The following is a 19,097-nucleotide window of genomic DNA, read 5'->3' as shown; positions in this document are numbered from 1 at the left end:
CTCTCACTGACAGTCTAAACAAACAAACAAACAAAAAAATCTCGTATTATCTCGTAAAACCATATTATTAGAAATATGGTTTTTATGGGTTTTAATGTTTTTTTTGAAGAGAAATGACAATTGAAAATTTGGCAAACAACATACTCAATAAGTTAAAAAAAATAACAACAAAAAAACAAACTCCAAATACTTTAATCTGAGACTCAATTTCTTTTCCATTGAGGAAATCTCTTTTTATTTAAAAAGCTATCTCAACAGTTTTAGCTGTATCACTTCCTCACAAACATAAAGATTGTCATCGTAGCCCTGCGAACCTGATGTTTGATGAAAAGATGCTTGGAAGCGCTTCTCTGCTTTTAACAAACCTTGAAGTTGAACTTTGTATGGAAACTACAAGGCAAAACTTACTGTGAAGACAAAGGTTTCACTCTGAACTGTATTGTATAGTGGTCTATACTTTGAACTGAGTTACATCATATATGAAAATATAGAATAGTCACATACACAAAAAAAATAAATTATATATTTTTAAATGCTTAAAGTTTTCAGACATTTGTAACTAACAAATGACCTTTTTTCACGACAGATGTGTCAAGTGCTTGTGTAGCACTCTTTTACATAATTTTTAAAATGTATTAAATTTATCAGTTTTTCAACAACACAAAACAAAACACAGCAAATACAACAAAATGAAACCAAACCAAAAATAATAACAATAGCAATAACATCAGAATGACATTTATAAATACTGACAAATACTAAAATGCAAATAAGCTGAAAAAAAGAAAAGAACTGTAAACTTAGGTTAATCAAAAAATATATATATATTATTTAACATGATTTGTAAAAACACCAACTTTTACCCGTTGTGTACTGTTGTATGTTTATTAGGATTTCTTAAGATATGACTCTATGCTTTGTCTCGTTTTCTGAGAGCAAGTATAATAGCACATCTTCACACTGTAACCTCCCCCCGTACATGTTCTACCCTCTGTCTTTTAGAAAGCCTCTATAGGTTCTCACACTCTATCCAACCAGCAAATTGTAGGTGGGATACAACAAATTTATAGCTTTGCTCGTGTGGCTGCTTATAAAAATGGCAAAAATATTCTCTGAGATTAAAGATTTGGAAGATGATGAAGAGGAGGAGGACCACTGGTCATTCCAAAACAAGGACATAAGTCACCAGTCAGTAACTGGAGAAATGTGGACATCAACTGATGTCAAAAAACGGTGAAACTGATTGGCCATCTTGTGCGTGGAAATGAACCACCCCACATCGCTGCCAATATGATGCAACCAGGGCCATTACGTGAGGACATCAATTTTGCACAAATAGGGCATTTGTTAAATGGCTCTGAATTGTTAACATAAATTGTAAATTTTAAACAAGTGAATATCAACAGTGATCAGAAACCACACTTCATTTATTTTTCTTCAAACTAAACATGGTTTTCTCCAGCCATATCTTGGTTAGGGTCTCAACAGAGGTAATTTTGTTATTTTAACCATATATGTGGTGTGTATTGTTCAAAATTGGAATAAAATAAACATTTGTTCAGGATTTTTAAATAAAGTGTTATGGGTATTTTGATTAATAACAGAATAATGCAGGAAGTCCCCCAGACCTGCCAACAATGGCTGATTAACAATAACTCGATACAAGGGTACAAAAGACAAAACCAGCGAAATGGAATTTGGCCATTACCGGTTAATAAAACGCACCTGTGCCTTTCTTGCTGTGAAAAAAACCCAAAAACAAAACAGGCCTACTCCTTCATAAAGAGGTTGTACAAAAGAGCTCATCAGAATAACTCATTTAAGCCCTTTGATCTAAACTCAACAGCAACAGTTACACAGGGATTAGAATTTCAGGATAAATAATCTGGTTGTTTGTTTGTTTCAATCTGGTGGAAAACCTTCTGCAGTGACCGGAGTCCATCCAGGGCGTGATTTCACACACCATGGGGTACTTCTCCTCACTGCCTGGCCAGGGCTAAGATTGCGTGTGATACATGGACGACATTTCATGGCTGATGCAGAGTTCTGAAACCAAAGGAAATGATCTTGTGTGGCTAGATATTAATTTAAATGTTTACAGTGCATGAGTTTGTTTTTGGTAGCCATTTTTCCAAATTAACAATTTTTTAATACTCAAATCATTGGTGTTAGTGTAAGGTCATAAAATAACACTTCCAAAATATGAGTGAGTGAGGAGGTTTCACCTTCTGTCTATGTAATTTATAATAGTGTTGTCAAACAAGCACTGTTGTAGTGACCCGAGAGACTTACATTAGATTAGTGTATTTTTAGAAAGACGGGCATCAGATTTAGATATCTATCTTGGCCCTACTATCATGAATTTCATCTAAACATGTTCATTATTTACATATTTTACTCTGATTTTAATGATACACTTCTGCAAGCATAAGAGTACAGCGATAAGCGCACTGGCGGGAACCTCGGAGCAGAGGGGCCAGGAATCTGTGCCCACTAATCCCAGTGAGGGACAGAAGATGTTTTAGCAGATCTCCTCTGGTACACATGAGTGGCTCTGGTTTTCAGATGTTCCCACAACATCCCGGAACTGAATAAAGAGAGGTTGATGCCTGTTTGCTTAGCACCAGACTTTCACACTGGCAAGAGCAAGTCAACTAAATAATCGATAACAATGCAGGCAGAGATGGCTACAGCTCTTCCTCCCCTGATGGTATGCTAAGACATCACAAAATATCAAAAGCAGGATGTGAAATCAGGCAGAAAACAGCTGCATAACACTGAGGGGAAGAATACTATACTACTAAGTAAAGTCAAAAGATGCTTTTCCAGTATTTTTCCCCCTTTTAGTGACACATTTTAAAGCAGTTTTATATTTACTAAACCTTTATGACACCTCAAACATTTTTTACAGATAAAATGTGTTCAGAACATGCAATTGATTTCAAAATACTACAGATAAAGTTGACTTTACCAGTCAATTTAACTTTAGAATATTTTAGGTTGCTTGGTTTTATATTTCTTTTTTATTTAAACTGATGTCCTTTGTATAATATGTTAAACAATATTTGATTTTTGAGGAGATTTGTGGGGGTTGTATCTCCTGACTCGAGAAGCCGGTGGGAATCGTACGTTGAAACATCCAGAGCAGCACAGCGTATGCTAAATCAGGCAGACAGCTGACTCAGCACCTGCCCTGCTGTCTATGTGCTCACTCAACAATGCTGTTATCCCCTGTGACAGGACACAGCCTCCGGGCCCAACAACCCCTCACAACCCTCTGAAAATCCTCCCTCTAGCCTGGACCCTGGAATTCTTACAGACACCCCTGATCCTGATATGCCCTTTTTGTCTAGTCCCACAAATATAAGCATGAATGTCACGCTAACAATGCAATTTCAGTACTACAGGGTCATGTGGGCACAAAATGCACATGGTCAATTAACACAGACTAAGTTGACACAGTTGTGATTCTCTAATTTTATACCTTTGGGACAAAGTTGCAAAGTACAAAAAGCATTTTAATAATAACAAAGAATCACTGAAAGCCACTGAAAGAGTATATTAACCTTTCCCATAAATGTGTTTTAGGTCAATTCAACACCAGAGAGGTCCTGTTAGATTTTTGATAAAGAATCTGCAATAAAACTCCAAAAATAGAAATTCCAGTTGGCTTATTTGGGATTTTGGAGGGTGGTGCTGTGTAAAGACAACTGTCAACGCCCATTACGAGTAACGTGCATATTAAAAAAAACATCAGTTGTATTTAACCATTAGAAATGTTTTATCACTTTGAAGTCACGCTTGTGAACGAATCTTAGAAATTGGGAAAAATCACAAAGTGTCATGTTGATTAAAGAATCGTTTTGAGCGTTTATTTCCAAGCCACTGGGTTTTCAGGACTCCAAAGAAAGGATAGGGATTAAATAAATACAAAGAATTAAAATAAAGCCTTACTACATAATGCAGTCCAGCCCTGAACCAGAGCCTAAAATTCAAATACTCAACTACATTGTGTTATGCAACAAATGTGTTCATGTTAGCAGCATTTTCTACCCTTGAGAGACAACTGAACACCTCCATTAAAATCACATTTCACAGCATTGTAGTTCCACATCATTCCACTAGCATTTCAGTGCCAAAATCTCTGCAGTACATGAGGCATAGTTTCATCTTTTTTAAAGCTGGCTGTGGTCTAACCCCTACACTGCAAGTAAGTTATGGAATACACCCCAGAAAAAACACAAAAACTGGGCATTATTATTATTGTTAATATTTATTATATTTTTGCTCATTTAAGCTGTTGGTGGTTTCAGCTTTTATGGCAATTGGCATCAGGGACACTGGTTTAACCTGTGGAGTCGTTTTTTTTAAATAACTGTATTAGCATACTTCAGTATGTATGAATCGTGCCTGTGAACTTGAGAACCCGTGAAGTCAGCTGGCACATGGCGCAAACAGAATTCCCTTATAACTCAAAGAAAGATGAGAATTTTGGGGGGAATATATTGATAATATCACTATAACTCTTTTTTGTGAGATTTTAATATTTCCATGTATTGAATCATCTTCATCAAAGTGGGTAGCAGGGTTGCTCCTGGGTTAAAGGATTTTAGTAAAAACAGCAAACAGTGCAATGATGAGAAATCTGCAGGTTCTCTTTAAGCATAATGACTGGCGACAGTAAACCGTAGCCACGATAACTGCTCTGGTTTAGCTCAACGCATGCACAGACTCGTCCAAAGGTAGTCGCGGCATAGGCTGCTCTGCTTTAGGCCCTCAAATGCTATAAACCTGCAATCCTGCACCTGCCTCAGGCCCACATGGTTTACCTCTGTGGTCTCATAGAGGAAGAAAAACTCTGTGTCCCTTCATTTCTCCTTTCTCAAAGGAGGTGCAGGAGAGAGAGCTTGATTATGGAACAAGGGGAACCTGCATACCAGAAGGGCAAACAACAAAAAATCTCCACTCCAAAAACACTCTCAGCAAGCCTTTATGATCTCCAGAGGAAGCAAAAGGATGTTCTTTGCTGGGGGGGGGGTAGTGCATGCCAGCACCTACACCTGTGTGCTAGCTGACACCACATATCAAGGTGGTTATTGTATATTTTACACATGTTGTTATGTGATATTGTATTTGTTTTAAATGTTATATACTTATGTGGTATGTGTATTTTGACTTTTGTTGCCATGATGCCAGGTCTCTCTTGAAAATGAGATTTTTAATCTCAATTTTTTACCTGGATAAATAAAGGACTAATAATAATAAAAAATGTCAGGATAGTCTGGTTCATAGGAACCTAAAGCTGCCTTGATATACCATGATATGCCATATTGTTTCTCCACTGAAAAACCACTTTTGAAATATTTCTCACATGTGTTTATACTGAAAAAAGCCTTCAAGGCATAAGCCAAGCAATTTTTTTTCCTATTGGCATCTCGTATGGGATCCCATCATATTAAAGGAAGTGGCGCACACTTACAGAAAGAATTGAGTAGACAAACAGCATGGATATAAAATTGCTTATGTGTGCAACTGAAATGAGAGCTATTTCCTTCTACCTCTGCATGGGCCCCAGGAGGAGGAAAGGGGAGAGCCAGTGGTCAACAGAGGTCTCACTTTCTAGGAGCAGCTGAATACCAGAGGAGCTGACAGGTATGTACATATTGGAATGTGTTTCTCAGCCACACCTGTGGGAAACACACCCACCAAGTTTGGTCTCTCTCATCCCACTGGCTGATATCGACCATGATTGACAATTGGAAGAACTATTTGGCTTCTGTCCTCAGGAGCCAGGGGGCAGGTATGGTAAGTTCTGAAAACGAACCAATGGCAGACTAGAAATCCTCCAAGCCAGGCGGGGCTGCGGTGAAATAAAACTCATCAGTGGGGTGTGTCCTTTAAAGTTTGTCAGCAGTCAAACAGTGAAAGGCCACTGCTACAGGACCCCACTTTGACTGGTTAAGACTTAACAAGTCCTTTGCTGAGTGAGGATCTGAGAAGCCGGCAGACAAAATAAAGAAAGACAGAGAGGGACTTCTTTTCCTCGGCAGACCGACTTCCTCCACGGCTCAACAATGGGAGTGAAACATCAGAAATCTTCTGCTCCAAATCTCGAGAACACCACCTTCAGGGTCGGGATTTCGAGGAAATGGATGCCAGGTTTATGCAACTTGAAAACTACACAAACTTTCAACACTCTTTGGAGTCATTTTGTCCTAAGAAATAGGTACTTCGTCATAGTTTAACAGATTAAACAGATGCTTTTCTGGTACTGTGGTCACTCACATCTCCTTATCACTTTTCCAGCCCAGCTATAGATTCTGTATCCGTTGGACGGAGAACTGATAAGGGCATGTGCATGACATTACCTACAGATACTGAAGAGGTAACATCTGAGCCACAGAGCCTGTGGGGTAATTCAGTCATTGAGTTTATTACTGGTGAAACATGCTGAATGCTAGTTTCTGTGCTTTCTGATTTATGTTTGCATTTTAAACATGTTGGGAGTCGTTAGAATGGATAGAGTTTCACGTTTTAAAATGTGGCTTTAAAACAAGGAATGGGGTTTGTGCGAATGTATAACTATCTACAATGACACTTATGTAACCTTGCAAATTTGTGATCTGTCTAGAGTGACTTATTAAAAAAAAAAGACTTGCGTGTTTGGGGCTCTGCTGTAAGACTTAACACAAGAACAGTTGAGTTACAATACTGAAAGCTTGGTTTCCATGACACAAAGTTTAGAAAGCAACAGGGTCTCAGCCTGACATGACACAGCATGACTAGCATAATCCATTGACTGTACATGGAAAATGACATAACTGCTGAATGTGAAAAAAAAAAAAAAAAAAAAAAACTAGGTGAGTAACTTGAATGTGATGCGTGCCAGAGTACTGACATGACTTTCACACCCACAAACATTTTTACACTTTAATTACAGCTGAGTGGGCCTGACATAAGGATCATACTGCATAAGAACTATAGGAGAAAGAAGTGTGGGTTTAAAGGCGTTGATACAGAAAAAAAACGTATGCGATGTCTTACAGTTTGCAAACTCAAATATTCAGGATGGTCAAAGGAATTACATTCACGTCACTAAATCTTGTGACTTTTACTTTTAAAAAGCAGTTTGAATTGTTCGTATCAAATGACAGATCCCTCCAAACACCCGAGAATTTTCCGCTTCTTTTCCTCGTCTTTTAACTCTTAAAATCTATGAACGAGAGAGTCATTTATATCAGAATGGGGTCTTATTCGCTGTTTTCATCATTGCCAAATGTGCTGATAAATGGCTGCGCAATTTTTGGTTTGTATGACCTACAAGCTTCAAATATTGCAGATACTTTACAGCCATAACTTCCCATAAATAAAAAAGAAAATGTATAAATGCATTGAAAGTGTTGAGTCATTGCACGTGTTGACACTTGTCGCCAGATTTATTGCCAAAAGATTTTAACAGCTGGTGGTTTCTTGCTTTACACTTATTTATGTTACCTTCAGTCTTTAAGTTAACTCTCAACTTAGAGAACAAAAAGTACACAACATCACAATTTTCTTGTAAACGCACACACACACACACACACACACACACACACACACACACAGGAGGGCTCTCAGTGAGTTGACGAGTGTTTTGGACTTCCAGTACTGGGTGTATCCAACTAGCTCTCTGCCCCTCAGGCATCTACTCTCTCTCTCTACACCTGGTAGACAACTCTCTCCTGTCAAGTAAAACAATCTTCCCACGGCTGCTAGCGCTTAAGGTCACTTCCTTTGGTTCAGCCCTGCTTCAACACATTCTACCTCTCGGTTTTCTTGTTTACCCAATAGAAAATCAACCACACCAAAAAAAATAAACAAAATCCTTTTACAATGTGTCAGTAATTGTTAAATGCCATGAATAAAAGCAAATGTTATATATGAGAACATGCTGTCAAAATAAGCCCAAATGGCAGAATAATAAGTAATTATCGCCTTGTTCTCATAATGATATAGCTGTAATGCACAGGTACACACTGGGGTACCTGTGTAAATGATAAAGTATGCAAAGTATACAGAGTATATATAAAATAAAGACTAAGCAACACCAATGATTTTAATAAGTGCATACTGAGTAGAGTAAATAGTGCAAAATCTGGTTCTGCAAACTCTATAAAATTTGAGCAGGAAAGAAATCTTATTGCACATCAAATTGTGTATTGTGATGTGGCAAGGCTGTAAAGATTAGCACTTTATTTGCCCATATAAACAGGGTCGCTGAAATGCCAAAAAACAGCAGGGCTGATAAAGGGATGGCAGGCTGCTGTGCTTAAGACAGACCAACCATGGAAGCACTGAGGTCCCACAGCTTCTTGGCTGCAGCATCATTCAGGGCCTGTGGTGCTGGCTTTTTGGGAGCACAGTCGCTGTACGGTGGAATGAAGAAAAGAGATAAATCATGAAGAGTGTCATACAGTGTGGTTGCAAACTGCTTGTATTAAAAACCTTTTACTCTATTGTTGTTTATCTCAGCCTCTGTTAATATTAGAATAATTAATTGGTAGGATAAGAGCATTTCTTTTTCTACTGTGAGAACATCATTTTTCTCCAGTCAGATGTACTTGCCTGTAGTAGAGGCCACTGGAGTTTGCCAGGCTCTCGTCCACAGCACAGTAGATGGTGGTCTGGGCTCCTTCCCAGGGATTTTTGACCAACTTCATGAAGACCTTTGCTAGCATTATCTTCCACATAGGAAATGAATTAAATAGATGGCGGCCTAACTCTGTGCGGATGACCCCCGGATGAAGACTGTAGACGGTTACACCGCTGCCTAATGAGAGGTCCATCAGAAACAGGCGTGCGTCAAACACCGCACTAGTGTAAAAATCATGGTAACAATGCTCATTAACTCAAGATACAAAGATAGAAAACAAGAGGTAAAATGGTTATTTGTAACATACTGTATATTATACATGTGTCTGAACTCCTGTCACACTACCGTTCAGTCTTGTAGCCAGTTCTTTGCCAAAGAGAACGTTGGCCAGCTTGCTTTGTCGGTAGCTCTTCTGGGGGGTGTAGTCTTTATCAACGTTAATGTCATCAAAGTGTATCTGACCTGCAAGAAATTTATTTTAAACAGGTGTGACAAAGAAAAATCTTTGGTTGTTTGACTTTAGCACCAAGATTTTACCTCTCTCATGCGCCAGGCTGGAGACGATCACAATGCGACTTGGTGCTGACTTCTTCAGCAGGTCAAGGAGACAGTTGGTGAGAAGAAAATGTCCCAGGTGGTTGACGCCAAATTGCATTTCAAAGCCGTCTTCAGTCTTCCACTTAGGACACATCATAATACCTAAAAAGAAAAATTGAAAAAAAAATTGAAAAAACAAAACAAAACAAGAAAATTATAAAAAATAAAAACATACAAATAACTAATTTCTCAGTGTCTGTCAGTATCTTTCAACCCCAAATAACTTATTCTACCCTCCTAAAAATCTGTATGAGGATCCCATAAAGATCAAGGTCAAATTTATTTATATAGCACATTTCAAACAGCCGATGCTGCACAAAGTGCTTAACAATATAAAAATGATGACAACATTTAACTTCTACTAACTGACTAAGGCAGTGGTTCCCAAACTTTTTTTGCTGGGCCCCCCTTTGTTTTACATGAAAAATGTTACCAACACATCCTCCAACCACACACACCCATATTTTGCTCCATTGCGGTTTATTTCACACCTCAAACATTTAGTAAACAATTAAGCAAATACAAGTAATCTGCAATAAATGACAGGTAGTAATGAAATAAACTACTAACTCTTTTACGCTACGTCCGCACCTACACGGGTATTTTTGAAAACGCAGCTGTTTCGTCCACACGTAAACGGCGTTTCAAATCACCGAAAGCTGAGATTTTTTAAAAACCTTTTTTTGCGTTTACGTGTGGACGAGGAATACAGAGTTCGTCACGCAACGTCAAAGGTATGTGCCTTTTTCACGTCACGCTGTGCGCCATGTTATTGTTTACATGAGATGAATTCCAGAATGGCAGATAGAGACAAAATACTGTTTCTGTTAATCTGACTATCTGCAGGTTTACACGCAGTTACTGTCCCTCCATTTACAAAGACAGAGGCGTCGCGGTGTGATTATTTTACTGTAGTTGTTTTTTTCCTGTGTAATAATATTCAACATTGCTATCAATACATTTTTCAAAAAAATGCCTCTCTGTGCAAAATAGGTTTAAAAACATAAACAGCTGTAGGATACTGTTTGTCCGTGATTTGAACCGGGGGACAAATCGTGGCAGGATCAGCCTGATATTATTTGTATCTCACTGTAACTTTACTGTATAAAGAGCTAACGTCTACAAAATGTCAGGAGTAGTTAGTCATTACAACAAGTGTTTGTGAACTAAAAATCAAGAATGTGGGATACTGTTTGTCCGTGATTTGAAGAGCCCAGCGCTGCTCCCGACGAAGGGAAAACCAGTTCTGCAGGGGAGACCTACCTCGACACTTGTGCAGGTGAAACCAAAGGGCAGATACGCTTCACCAGATTTTCTAGCCTTTGGCTTAGAATGAAGTTGGTTTAGAAACATATTCAGCTATGCTTCATCTCCTGCTTTGCTTTTCTGTGGGCGCCCCATGATAGCAGTGACCAAGCATTTTATTTTTTTCCTTTTCATACCACGCCCCCCCTGCCATGGCTCTGCACGCCCCCTAGGGGGCGGGCCCCACACTTTGGGAAGGTCTGGACTAAGGTAAGGCAAGGCAAGTTTATTTATGTAGCACATTTCAACAGCAAGGTGATTTAAAGTGCTTTACAGAGACATTAAAAAAACCAGGTAGAACTGCTGCAATACCTGCATTGTTAATGAGGATGTCTAAGCGCTCCTCATTCTTTTCCACATCTTTGGCTAAGTCTCTGACAGACTGTAGTGAGGCCAGATCAAGCTTCTTTACCACCACATTGCCATTCCCACTCTTCTGACGGATCTCATCTGCTGCAATACGGGCTTTAGTCATGTCCCTGCAGGCCAGGATCACTCTGGCCCCTTGGAGAAAAAGAAAAAACATACAAAAGCAACTCATATTTACATGTAAACACCAGAGGATGTGCAACCAAAGTACTAGTTGAGGTTACAGATTTATTTTTACCTACTGTCATTGATACTTATTTAATATTCTATCATTTCTTGGTTGTTACTGAATGGTTATTATATAATATTCTTCATTAAGTACCAAATGTCCAAAACAGGACTGTAGATATGGTTTCTTTTTACGCAACTATATAGAGATTTAATTAAATCATTTTTGGCAGTGCTTCATTTAATTTAAAAAATGTAAAAAATAAAATAAAATAAAAATGTCAGCAAAACCCTTCTATTAATTTTAAGTTAAGTAACTCTTAGATTAGAGATTAGATTAGATAGAACTTTATTAATCCCTCGGAATATATATATATATATATATATAAATACAGAGACAATATAAATAAAATATACGAAGGGGATAAATAGAATAAATAGGAATAAAAATAAAAATACAAGTGAATTGCACATTTCAAGTATTGAGTCTATTGCACCGTTGACTATTTACAAAAGTATTGCACAAAAGGTATTGCACAGTGAGGTGAAGAGGCACTACAGCTTAGTTGTTCCCCCCTCCTTTGTCCTCCTGTTTCCCCTCCCTCTCCCCTCCAGGGAGGAGTTAAACAGTCTGATGGCGTGTGGGACAAAGGAGTTTTTAAGTCTGTTAGTTCTTGTCTTTGGGAGAAGCAACCTGTCACTGAACAGACTCTTCTGGTTGTTAATGGCCGTGTGCAGAGGATGTCTGGCATTGTCCATAATGTCCATCAGTTTCTTTAATGTCCTTTTCTCTGCCACTGTCACCAGAGTGTCCAGCTTCATGCCGACCACAGAGCTAGCCCTCCTGATCAGTTTCTCCAGCCTTAGGAGTCAATATCCAAATATAAGGGCAAACTCTTATTTTATATGGAGCGTTTTCGTGCATGAATGGCGTGTTTAAGGTAATGTCAAACTATATTAATCATATTTAAGTCTGGATTTTGACTAGGGCACTCTAAAACCTTATCTTTTTATTACTTTATTTTTTGAAGCCATTCAGAAGTAGACTTTCTGATGTGTTCTGCATCAATGCTCTGCTGTATAACCCAAGTGACCTTGAGCTTCAGGGACAGATTGATGGCCGGAAAGCAGAATTCATGGTTCCAGACGGCTGATATAAAAACCAAGGATTTCAAACTCATTTTACACCACGGGCCACATACATTCCACTTAAGTGGTTTAGACCAGTGAATCTCCTCTGTCTGACACTGTACAGATGTTTATCTGCATATTTAATCCTGGTGCTATTTTAATATGAGAAAAAGTAGCGCAATTATAACAGTGTGTCTTTTTTCTACACAATAGAAATCCAGCTTAAACTGAAATAAGTTGCGAAAATACAGAAAAACTTCTGGTAGCTCATTGTGCAGAAGGTTTTTGTTAAATAACAGAAAATTGTCTGTTTTCTTTGTTTTCTTACTGTGGACCCACTCTTAAAAAAAATAAAAATTCTAGAGCAGACTTTGAAAAATATGAACTTTTCTGTCATATAACTGTATATAAATTAATTCATTGTTCTAGTGTAGCATGACATCATAGGCTGTAAAACCTATGATGATGCAGTTTAGAGTTAAGGTTAAAATTTATGCCATCCTTCACCAAAGAAGTCAAACCAATTCTGGCCCTGAGGATTTGACACCCCTGACCTACACCCATGTACAGGACGTGAGACACAGCCTTTGCATATGTTTTTGTTTTTCTGTACTTTTCTTTAACAAACAAACATGGAGGGTCTTACCTCTCTGGGCCATGTCCAGGGCTGTCTCTTTCCCAATACCAGTGTTGGCTCCAGTGATGAGGACCGTTTTCCCTTCCAGCCTGGCCTTGCTCCGACACACTCCTCCTGCCATCCATCTGCGGAAGGCCAGCACGCCTACCCCTGACAAAAAAGATATTTATGCTATGAACAGGGTGTAAGAGAATGTTCCGAAGACTTTCCATTCGACCTTTTACTACCTTTTACTCTTATGTTTATTCTAAGCTAAATCAAGCAGCTACATACTGTTATATATTTCTACAATTTCACACCTACGAGCAACAGCAATAATCTGTCATGACAGAACAAAGTGCTTACCTGATCTCCTTTCATTACCGTATCAGAAATCCTACTAAATGTGCAAGTTAACAAAGCTTAAACAGTATGCATTTAATAAAGAATTAGGCTTACCTGCAACAAAGACAACCGTGAGGCAAGTTGCATGTCTCTCGGTGAAGTCCTTAACAGCCTCTGCGTAGTTTTGCATTGTTTAAGCAATTCTGGAACTTATATAAGAAGCTGAAATTTTAATATTGCTGCAGACTTGCAGTTAACGATCTGTTTTTGTGGAAGGAACTTTACGTCAGCTACCACAAACAACGGCGAAAACGACAAATACGTGTTTTCCCGTTTCGTATTTGTAACGATAAACTAGCCGGAAGTGGAGGGCGTGGTGGAACTTAAAGGAGATTTTTCAGAATAAGCTTCCGTTTAAATCAATCATTGGTTTAAATCAATGATTTAAATCAATGACTGTAGAAAACAGTCATTGGTTTAAATATGTGTATTTCCTTGCTGTCATGTACGACATACTTGTTTTTTTTTTTGTTTGTTTGTTTGTTTTTGTTGGTTGTGTGTTATTTGGTTTTGGTTTGGGGTTTGTTTAAGCTTTCAAGTACAGTGAATATTTGTTTTGGCATTGTGGGGAAATGTATCTGGTAATATATATCAAAGATCAGACCATAGGAGTTCTGTGCAGCGTGCTTGTGTAATAGAATGCCACGCAAAACACACCCATCAAGAGACAATAGGGCGTAATGCGGCAGCTTGCTGACTCATGTACTAAAGAGTTTACTTAAAGCAGCCATTCAGCTTGTGCAGGCATGCTCTAAATGTCAGGTAAAATACATTTTTAAATATGCATTGCAAAGTAGAACCTTGGTTGTGTATTACTTTGTTATGATTTATTTTTGTTTGTTTGTTTGTAATGGTAGTAATAGTACTATTATGTGCTCAGGATACACCGTGTACTGAATTATGAGCATCTGTTTGCAGTGAGTTACTCCCACTATAGCATAAGGTATAGAAATACTGCTTGCCTCGTCAGACATCTCTCACAGGGATTTTCAAATTAAAACACCATGTAAAACAGATTTATACAATTTTAATTAATAATTTGACGTAACACTGTCATTAGTAGAAACAGATGAAATTAAACTGGTAGTCATCTTAGAACCTTTGAACACTAGTGAATGATTTAACTACTGATTAAGTACATTTGTGCCATGAAAATATAATTTTACTAAAAACCTTTACTGGTGCAAGTAATAATATATAGTAATAATTTTGCATGCAAATTAATCTACTTTGGAACTCAAAATTCACTTGACTTCCCTTATTTATTAAAATTCGTTTGTCTGTTCGTTTCCAGCTTCTTTTGTTAATCCCGTGCCCTTATTTTGAAAGGGGGAAACCTGTTGTAATGCTCTGTTATTGGTTAAAATCTCTGTACAGCTGGTTAAGCGTATTTCTTCGCTTTGTGGGTCTAAACTTGTGTTAAAATATTTTAAATTGCGTTAAAAGCTTAAATTGGGTCTTGTCTGTCTTTATATTACGTTTGGAAGAAGTTGGATTTTTTTTTTTTTTTCAAATAAAAAAACTAAACAACAGTGTCCCGGAAGTTCTTCATGCTCGCGCCACGTCAGAACTACAAACTGTTAACATCATTGTTGAATAGTGAAGAATAGTCTGTCTGCCTGCACCTTCTCTTTGTTGTCGCGATGTTGTATTTGTCACTCACCTGTTTGCTGCTGTTGTGTGGTGCATGTGTGGTGTCTGGGACTGAGATCACATTTGAACTGCCTGACAATGACAAGCAGTGTTTCTACGAGGAGCTGGAGAAAGACGTGAAGTTTGACATAGACTTTCAAGTAAGTTCCTCTGAGAGCTCCATCACGTCAGTGTGTGCACTTAGCAGATGCTGTCAGACTAATTTTTAGGCTGAAGTTTTTTTCTCCGGCTTCCAGAAATCAAGAACAAATTTATAATTGTCTATTAATCGTAAAATAGTGCAGAATGCATATTTTGATTTACTTAAATTTGGCTCCGTTTTTTTTCAATCAATTGAAAACATATGTTATCTCAGATTATTTTCCGTTTCAAGATAAAGACTTTTAAAGAGAAGCCCAATAATTCCCAGAGGAACAGCTGGCACACACACACACAGCCACATCCAATAACTTCAATATATTTAACAGCGACGCAACGTTGCAACTTTCTTTCCTTCTATATATGTTTTATTTTCTCTTAGGTTATTTCAGGGGGCAACTATGATGTGGACTGCTTCGTCACAGATCCTCATGACAATGCCTTGTATAATGAGAAGAAGAAGCAGTATGACAGCTTCTCTCACACCACAACTATGAAGGGAGTCTACAAGGTTTGCTTCAGCAATGAATTCTCCACTTTTACACACAAAGTAGTGTATCTGGACTTCCGCCATGGGAATGAGGAACCCATTCTGGACAGCATGAAAAGAACCACAGCTCTGACTCAGGTCAGTAATGAACACGGTGCTTTCAGTGTGTCAGGTGCAGTTTGTTTGTTTGTTTTTAAGAACATGCTGGATTACTTGATAGCTAATTTATTACCTTATCACTGTTTAAACATTGCTGCCTTCAATTAGACAAGCATGCCTTGAGAAGACAGAACTGCAATGTCATATCACAGACGTTTGTATCATGATTTGAATCAGAAAAAACAGGATGTATTTTGACATGAAAAATGAGTACAGACATATCAGTTATGCTTAGTAAGGTGATAACAAGTAATCTAAAATTGGTATAGTATTTTTGCTGCTTTAAAGGTGTTTATATAATGTCCACAAGGTGGTGCAAGAGTTATTCACATTAAGCTCACAAGGAAATATTGTATTTAAATGCACTCTCCGTTCCTGGAATTACACAGATCACCCAAAAGAGGAAATGTCAACAGTTTGACAGCATTGCTGCTTCTCAAAACACAGAGTGTAACATCTGATAAGCCATACTTTATTTCTCAAAAGAGTTTGGAAATTCCTTTGATGCAACTTAAAACCAGCATTTGTTGTTAATCTCAAGAAATGTATCAAAAATAACCTAAATAAGTAGAATGGTATGTAGGTCAGTAGAATATAGTATGACATAACAGATATCTTAAATATAATAAAGTAAAATAAATATAAAATTATATATAAAATAAATAAAGAGGTTGAGTGTTTATTGTTAAGAGTTGTGACTGTGCATTTCATATCAGACTATAGGATAGCATAGTGTTACTACTCTTTAATTCAAGTACTGAGACCTCTAGGGTCAAATGTATAGTGAGTTTATGTGACTCTGATCTGTGCGATCCACCTTCTACTGTACATATTGATGAATTTCCATTAATCTTTCTGTTATCAGTTGGAGTCGTCTTGCGTCGCCATTCATGAGATCCTGAAGGTGGTGGCTGACTCGCAGACATGGTACAGGCTGAGAGAGGCGCAGGATCGCACAAAAGCAGAGCACCTGCTGGAGCGCGTCACCTACTGGTCCATCGGAGAAACCGTCCTGTTGTTTGTCATCGGCATCGGTCAAGTCATGATGCTTAAGAGCTTCTTCTCTGACAAGAAAGGCTCTGTGGCAGCTACCACTTAAACCAAGGTCTCAGTGTGCCATAAGAAACTCAAGTGGAAGCTTGCTAATGTGAACACATATTGTTAGTATTTTCATCAAAGCCAATGGTAAATGGATAGATCAAGGAGTTTTCACATTCCTGTCGGGCAAAACTTGAATTCAGGTTTTACACAAGTTGTTTTCATTCAACAACTTTCTACTGAAAAGAAACCCCACTCACGTCTGTGTTTAAAATGCAGTTGACATCTTTCAGCCTTTAGAGACTTTATTTTTATAGAGGTGGACGAGATGGCATGTTTATTTTGATCTGCCTATTAAGTAGCCTAGTTTCACTTATAAAAGCAGCTTTGTGGATTTCTGTCATCTGTAGTAGTATCACACATAAAAACCAAAGAGGAATTGTGTTTAAATTTGAGTTTTATTTGTTGTATAACATCTGTTATATGTATTGTTACCTTAATTTATGTGTGCAAAATCATTATGAGCTATGAGAGCTCCGTTTCTCTCATGTCTTGTCTGTTTCATACGGAGTGGCTTAGGCATTTGTTTTTTCCTCATGCCAACCAAGTTGAAGTTTACTGTTTTAATTTAAATACATATAACCTTATACATATACACGCAACTACTGTTTTTTTGTTTGTTTGTTGTTTTGGATTCTCATTTATATGTTTTACATTTTCTTCACTGGAAAGTCACCAAGTATCAACCAGATATCATTTTTTGCACAAATAGTTTCTTTGACATTTCAATTCGATTTGAAGACAAATTATTATTATTTTTTTTTAAATACGGCTGTGTAGGTTCTCAGTCATCCAGGTCATGATAGTCTCAAGCACTTGAGTCGAAGGTAACTGGATGTCTTTTTTGGGTTCTTGTTTCTCACCTCTCATCTTAGAGGCTTCTTCAGTTCTGACCAGAGCATTTTCAGATGAGAGGTGAAACATCTTCATTAACCTGAAAGAGGGTTACTTTCAGCCAATTATGAGAGTAATCATGCCAGAAAGTTTTTAGACATTGTCAAATTAAAGTTTGGCACCGAGTGTTGTGATATTTTTTCAAATCCAATGATACGCGATGTTATTTAATTTTAAAAATTTAGAGATTAAGGAAACTATAGATTGTACTTAAAGCTATTCTAACAGTCTTTAATACTTTAGGTCTCCATGTTTTCAAGAAGCTCCATTGGAAACTCTAATCCTAATGTCCTGCCACATTAAAAATGTATTTTGCTTATTGCAGCTTGACTTGAACATTTGACTTTCACTGTGCATAATGCTATATAGAAATGTGGCAAATTAAAGGAAAACCCAACACAAGGTGTCTCTGTAGGGTGTTTGGCTATAATGTCAAATCCCCTGTGTGCTCTTTGGCAGTAAATGTCCTGTGGAAGTTACTGCGAAAATAAGTCAGAAGACATAACATATGATTTACATAATTTTTCAAACTTATCAAATCAGTCAGTGAGCCCTCATACTCTTTTTATTGGGCAGCCGATGTTGGGGGGCAGTAACATCAGGAAAGAAGTGTTTAAGCATGTAATAAAGGTGATCACTGAGGACAATTATTTGCAGTGAATCCAAGTAGTTTGATTGTAGTTTGAAGTGGATTCAAACTCAGTAAAAAGTTGCCAGAGGCATTACAGAGACACTTGATCTCCCTGGGGTTTTTTTTAAAAAGTTTGTTAGTGATTACTTTAAAATTTAGGAGCATTTGTGGTATCAACAGTAGTCTAAGGAGCTTGGAAAAGAACAGTGTCTGGACTTCTTTAAGTTGTTTGAAGACGTTTCACCTCTCATCAGAGAAGCTTCTTCAGTTCTAAGGTCACATGCTGGAGAGTCCCAGAGTTAAGCCCTGTGGGAGTATCCCCCCAAGAGGGACAATGGACCCCCTAATGATCCTCTACCTAATCACAGACGCTTTTCTTTCCAAGCTCCTTAGACTACGATGACCTGGATGACTGAGACACAGAGACATCAACAGTAGTTTGATAGTGAATAAATCTAAAACACAGAGAAACCACTTCTTAGTATCTAGCAGATGAATTTTTAACCTGGAACAAATTTATATTATTTATCTTTTTATATTTACTATGTTTTGTTTTTTTTCTTCTATTTTTTCTAAGTTCTTTGTCATTATTATTCTTTAAAGAAGTTCTGCATTCAAAGAAATTAGAAGACAGATGTTTACACTGTACATTAGCTGTTTATGCGGATTACGTTGGGGCTTTTAATGTGGAAAACCCCCACATTACATACACATGGAGCGTGTATACTGCATTCTACTACTGTGTTTCAAATGAGGAAAAGGAAGAAGAGTTGAAGTGAACTTGAACCTGTGCCGGCTCCACTGGCCAATC

General features: G+C 37.7%; 2 protein-coding genes across 2 annotated transcripts; one reads left to right on the top strand and one right to left on the bottom strand.

Annotated features, from left to right (window-relative positions):
• Positions 1-207: 207 nt before the first annotated feature.
• LOC146583050 (retinol dehydrogenase 13) lies at positions 208-13,515 on the bottom strand. The gene is made up of 7 exons (XM_085265023.1): positions 13,278-13,515; positions 12,849-12,989; positions 10,847-11,038; positions 9,170-9,331; positions 8,978-9,094; positions 8,605-8,809; positions 208-8,405 (listed from the first exon to the last, which is right to left on the bottom strand). Exons 1-7 carry the CDS (start codon positions 13,351-13,353, stop codon positions 8,309-8,311), a joined length of 990 nt encoding a protein of 329 aa, XP_085121149.1. The 5' UTR covers positions 13,354-13,515; the 3' UTR covers positions 208-8,308.
• Positions 13,516-14,761: 1,246 nt separating this feature from the next.
• Positions 14,762-17,354, top strand: tmed3 (transmembrane p24 trafficking protein 3). Its single transcript, XM_085265113.1, has 3 exons — positions 14,762-15,016; positions 15,397-15,642; positions 16,529-17,354. The coding sequence occupies exons 1-3, from the start codon at positions 14,867-14,869 to the stop codon at positions 16,760-16,762; spliced, it is 630 nt and encodes a 209-aa protein (XP_085121239.1). The 5' UTR covers positions 14,762-14,866; the 3' UTR covers positions 16,763-17,354.
• Positions 17,355-19,097: the final 1,743 nt, after the last annotated feature.

This window comes from Mchenga conophoros, linkage group LG1 (assembly GCF_057382185.1).
Source record: "Mchenga conophoros isolate Kocher_MC1m ecotype Shallow Benthic linkage group LG1, M_conophoros_male_GT1.1, whole genome shotgun sequence".
Classification (NCBI taxonomy): Eukaryota; Metazoa; Chordata; class Actinopteri; order Cichliformes; family Cichlidae; genus Mchenga; species Mchenga conophoros.
This window is presented reverse-complemented; position numbering and strand designations above follow the sequence as displayed.

What these genes read in the sequence shown, in the direction of transcription:
- LOC146583050 (XM_085265023.1), bottom strand. Translation starts at nt 13,353, where the DNA reads ATGCAAAACTACGCAGAGGCTGTTAAGGACTTCACCGAGAGACATGCA. An exon ending in CACGGTTGTCTTTGTTGCAG is followed by an intron (nt 12,990 to 13,277) that starts GTAAGCCTAATT and finishes CTTTTTTGTCAG; the next exon opens with GGGTAGGCGTGCTGGCCTTC. An exon ending in ACTGGCTACAAGACTGAACG is followed by an intron (nt 8,810 to 8,977) that starts GTAGTGTGACAG and finishes ACCTCTCATTAG; the next exon opens with GCAGCGGTGTAACCGTCTAC.
- tmed3 (XM_085265113.1), top strand. Translation starts at nt 14,867, where the DNA reads ATGTTGTATTTGTCACTCACCTGTTTGCTGCTGTTGTGTGGTGCATGT. An exon ending in AGTTTGACATAGACTTTCAA is followed by an intron (nt 15,017 to 15,396) that starts GTAAGTTCCTCT and finishes ATTTTCTCTTAG; the next exon opens with GTTATTTCAGGGGGCAACTA. An exon ending in GAACCACAGCTCTGACTCAG is followed by an intron (nt 15,643 to 16,528) that starts GTCAGTAATGAA and finishes TTCTGTTATCAG; the next exon opens with TTGGAGTCGTCTTGCGTCGC.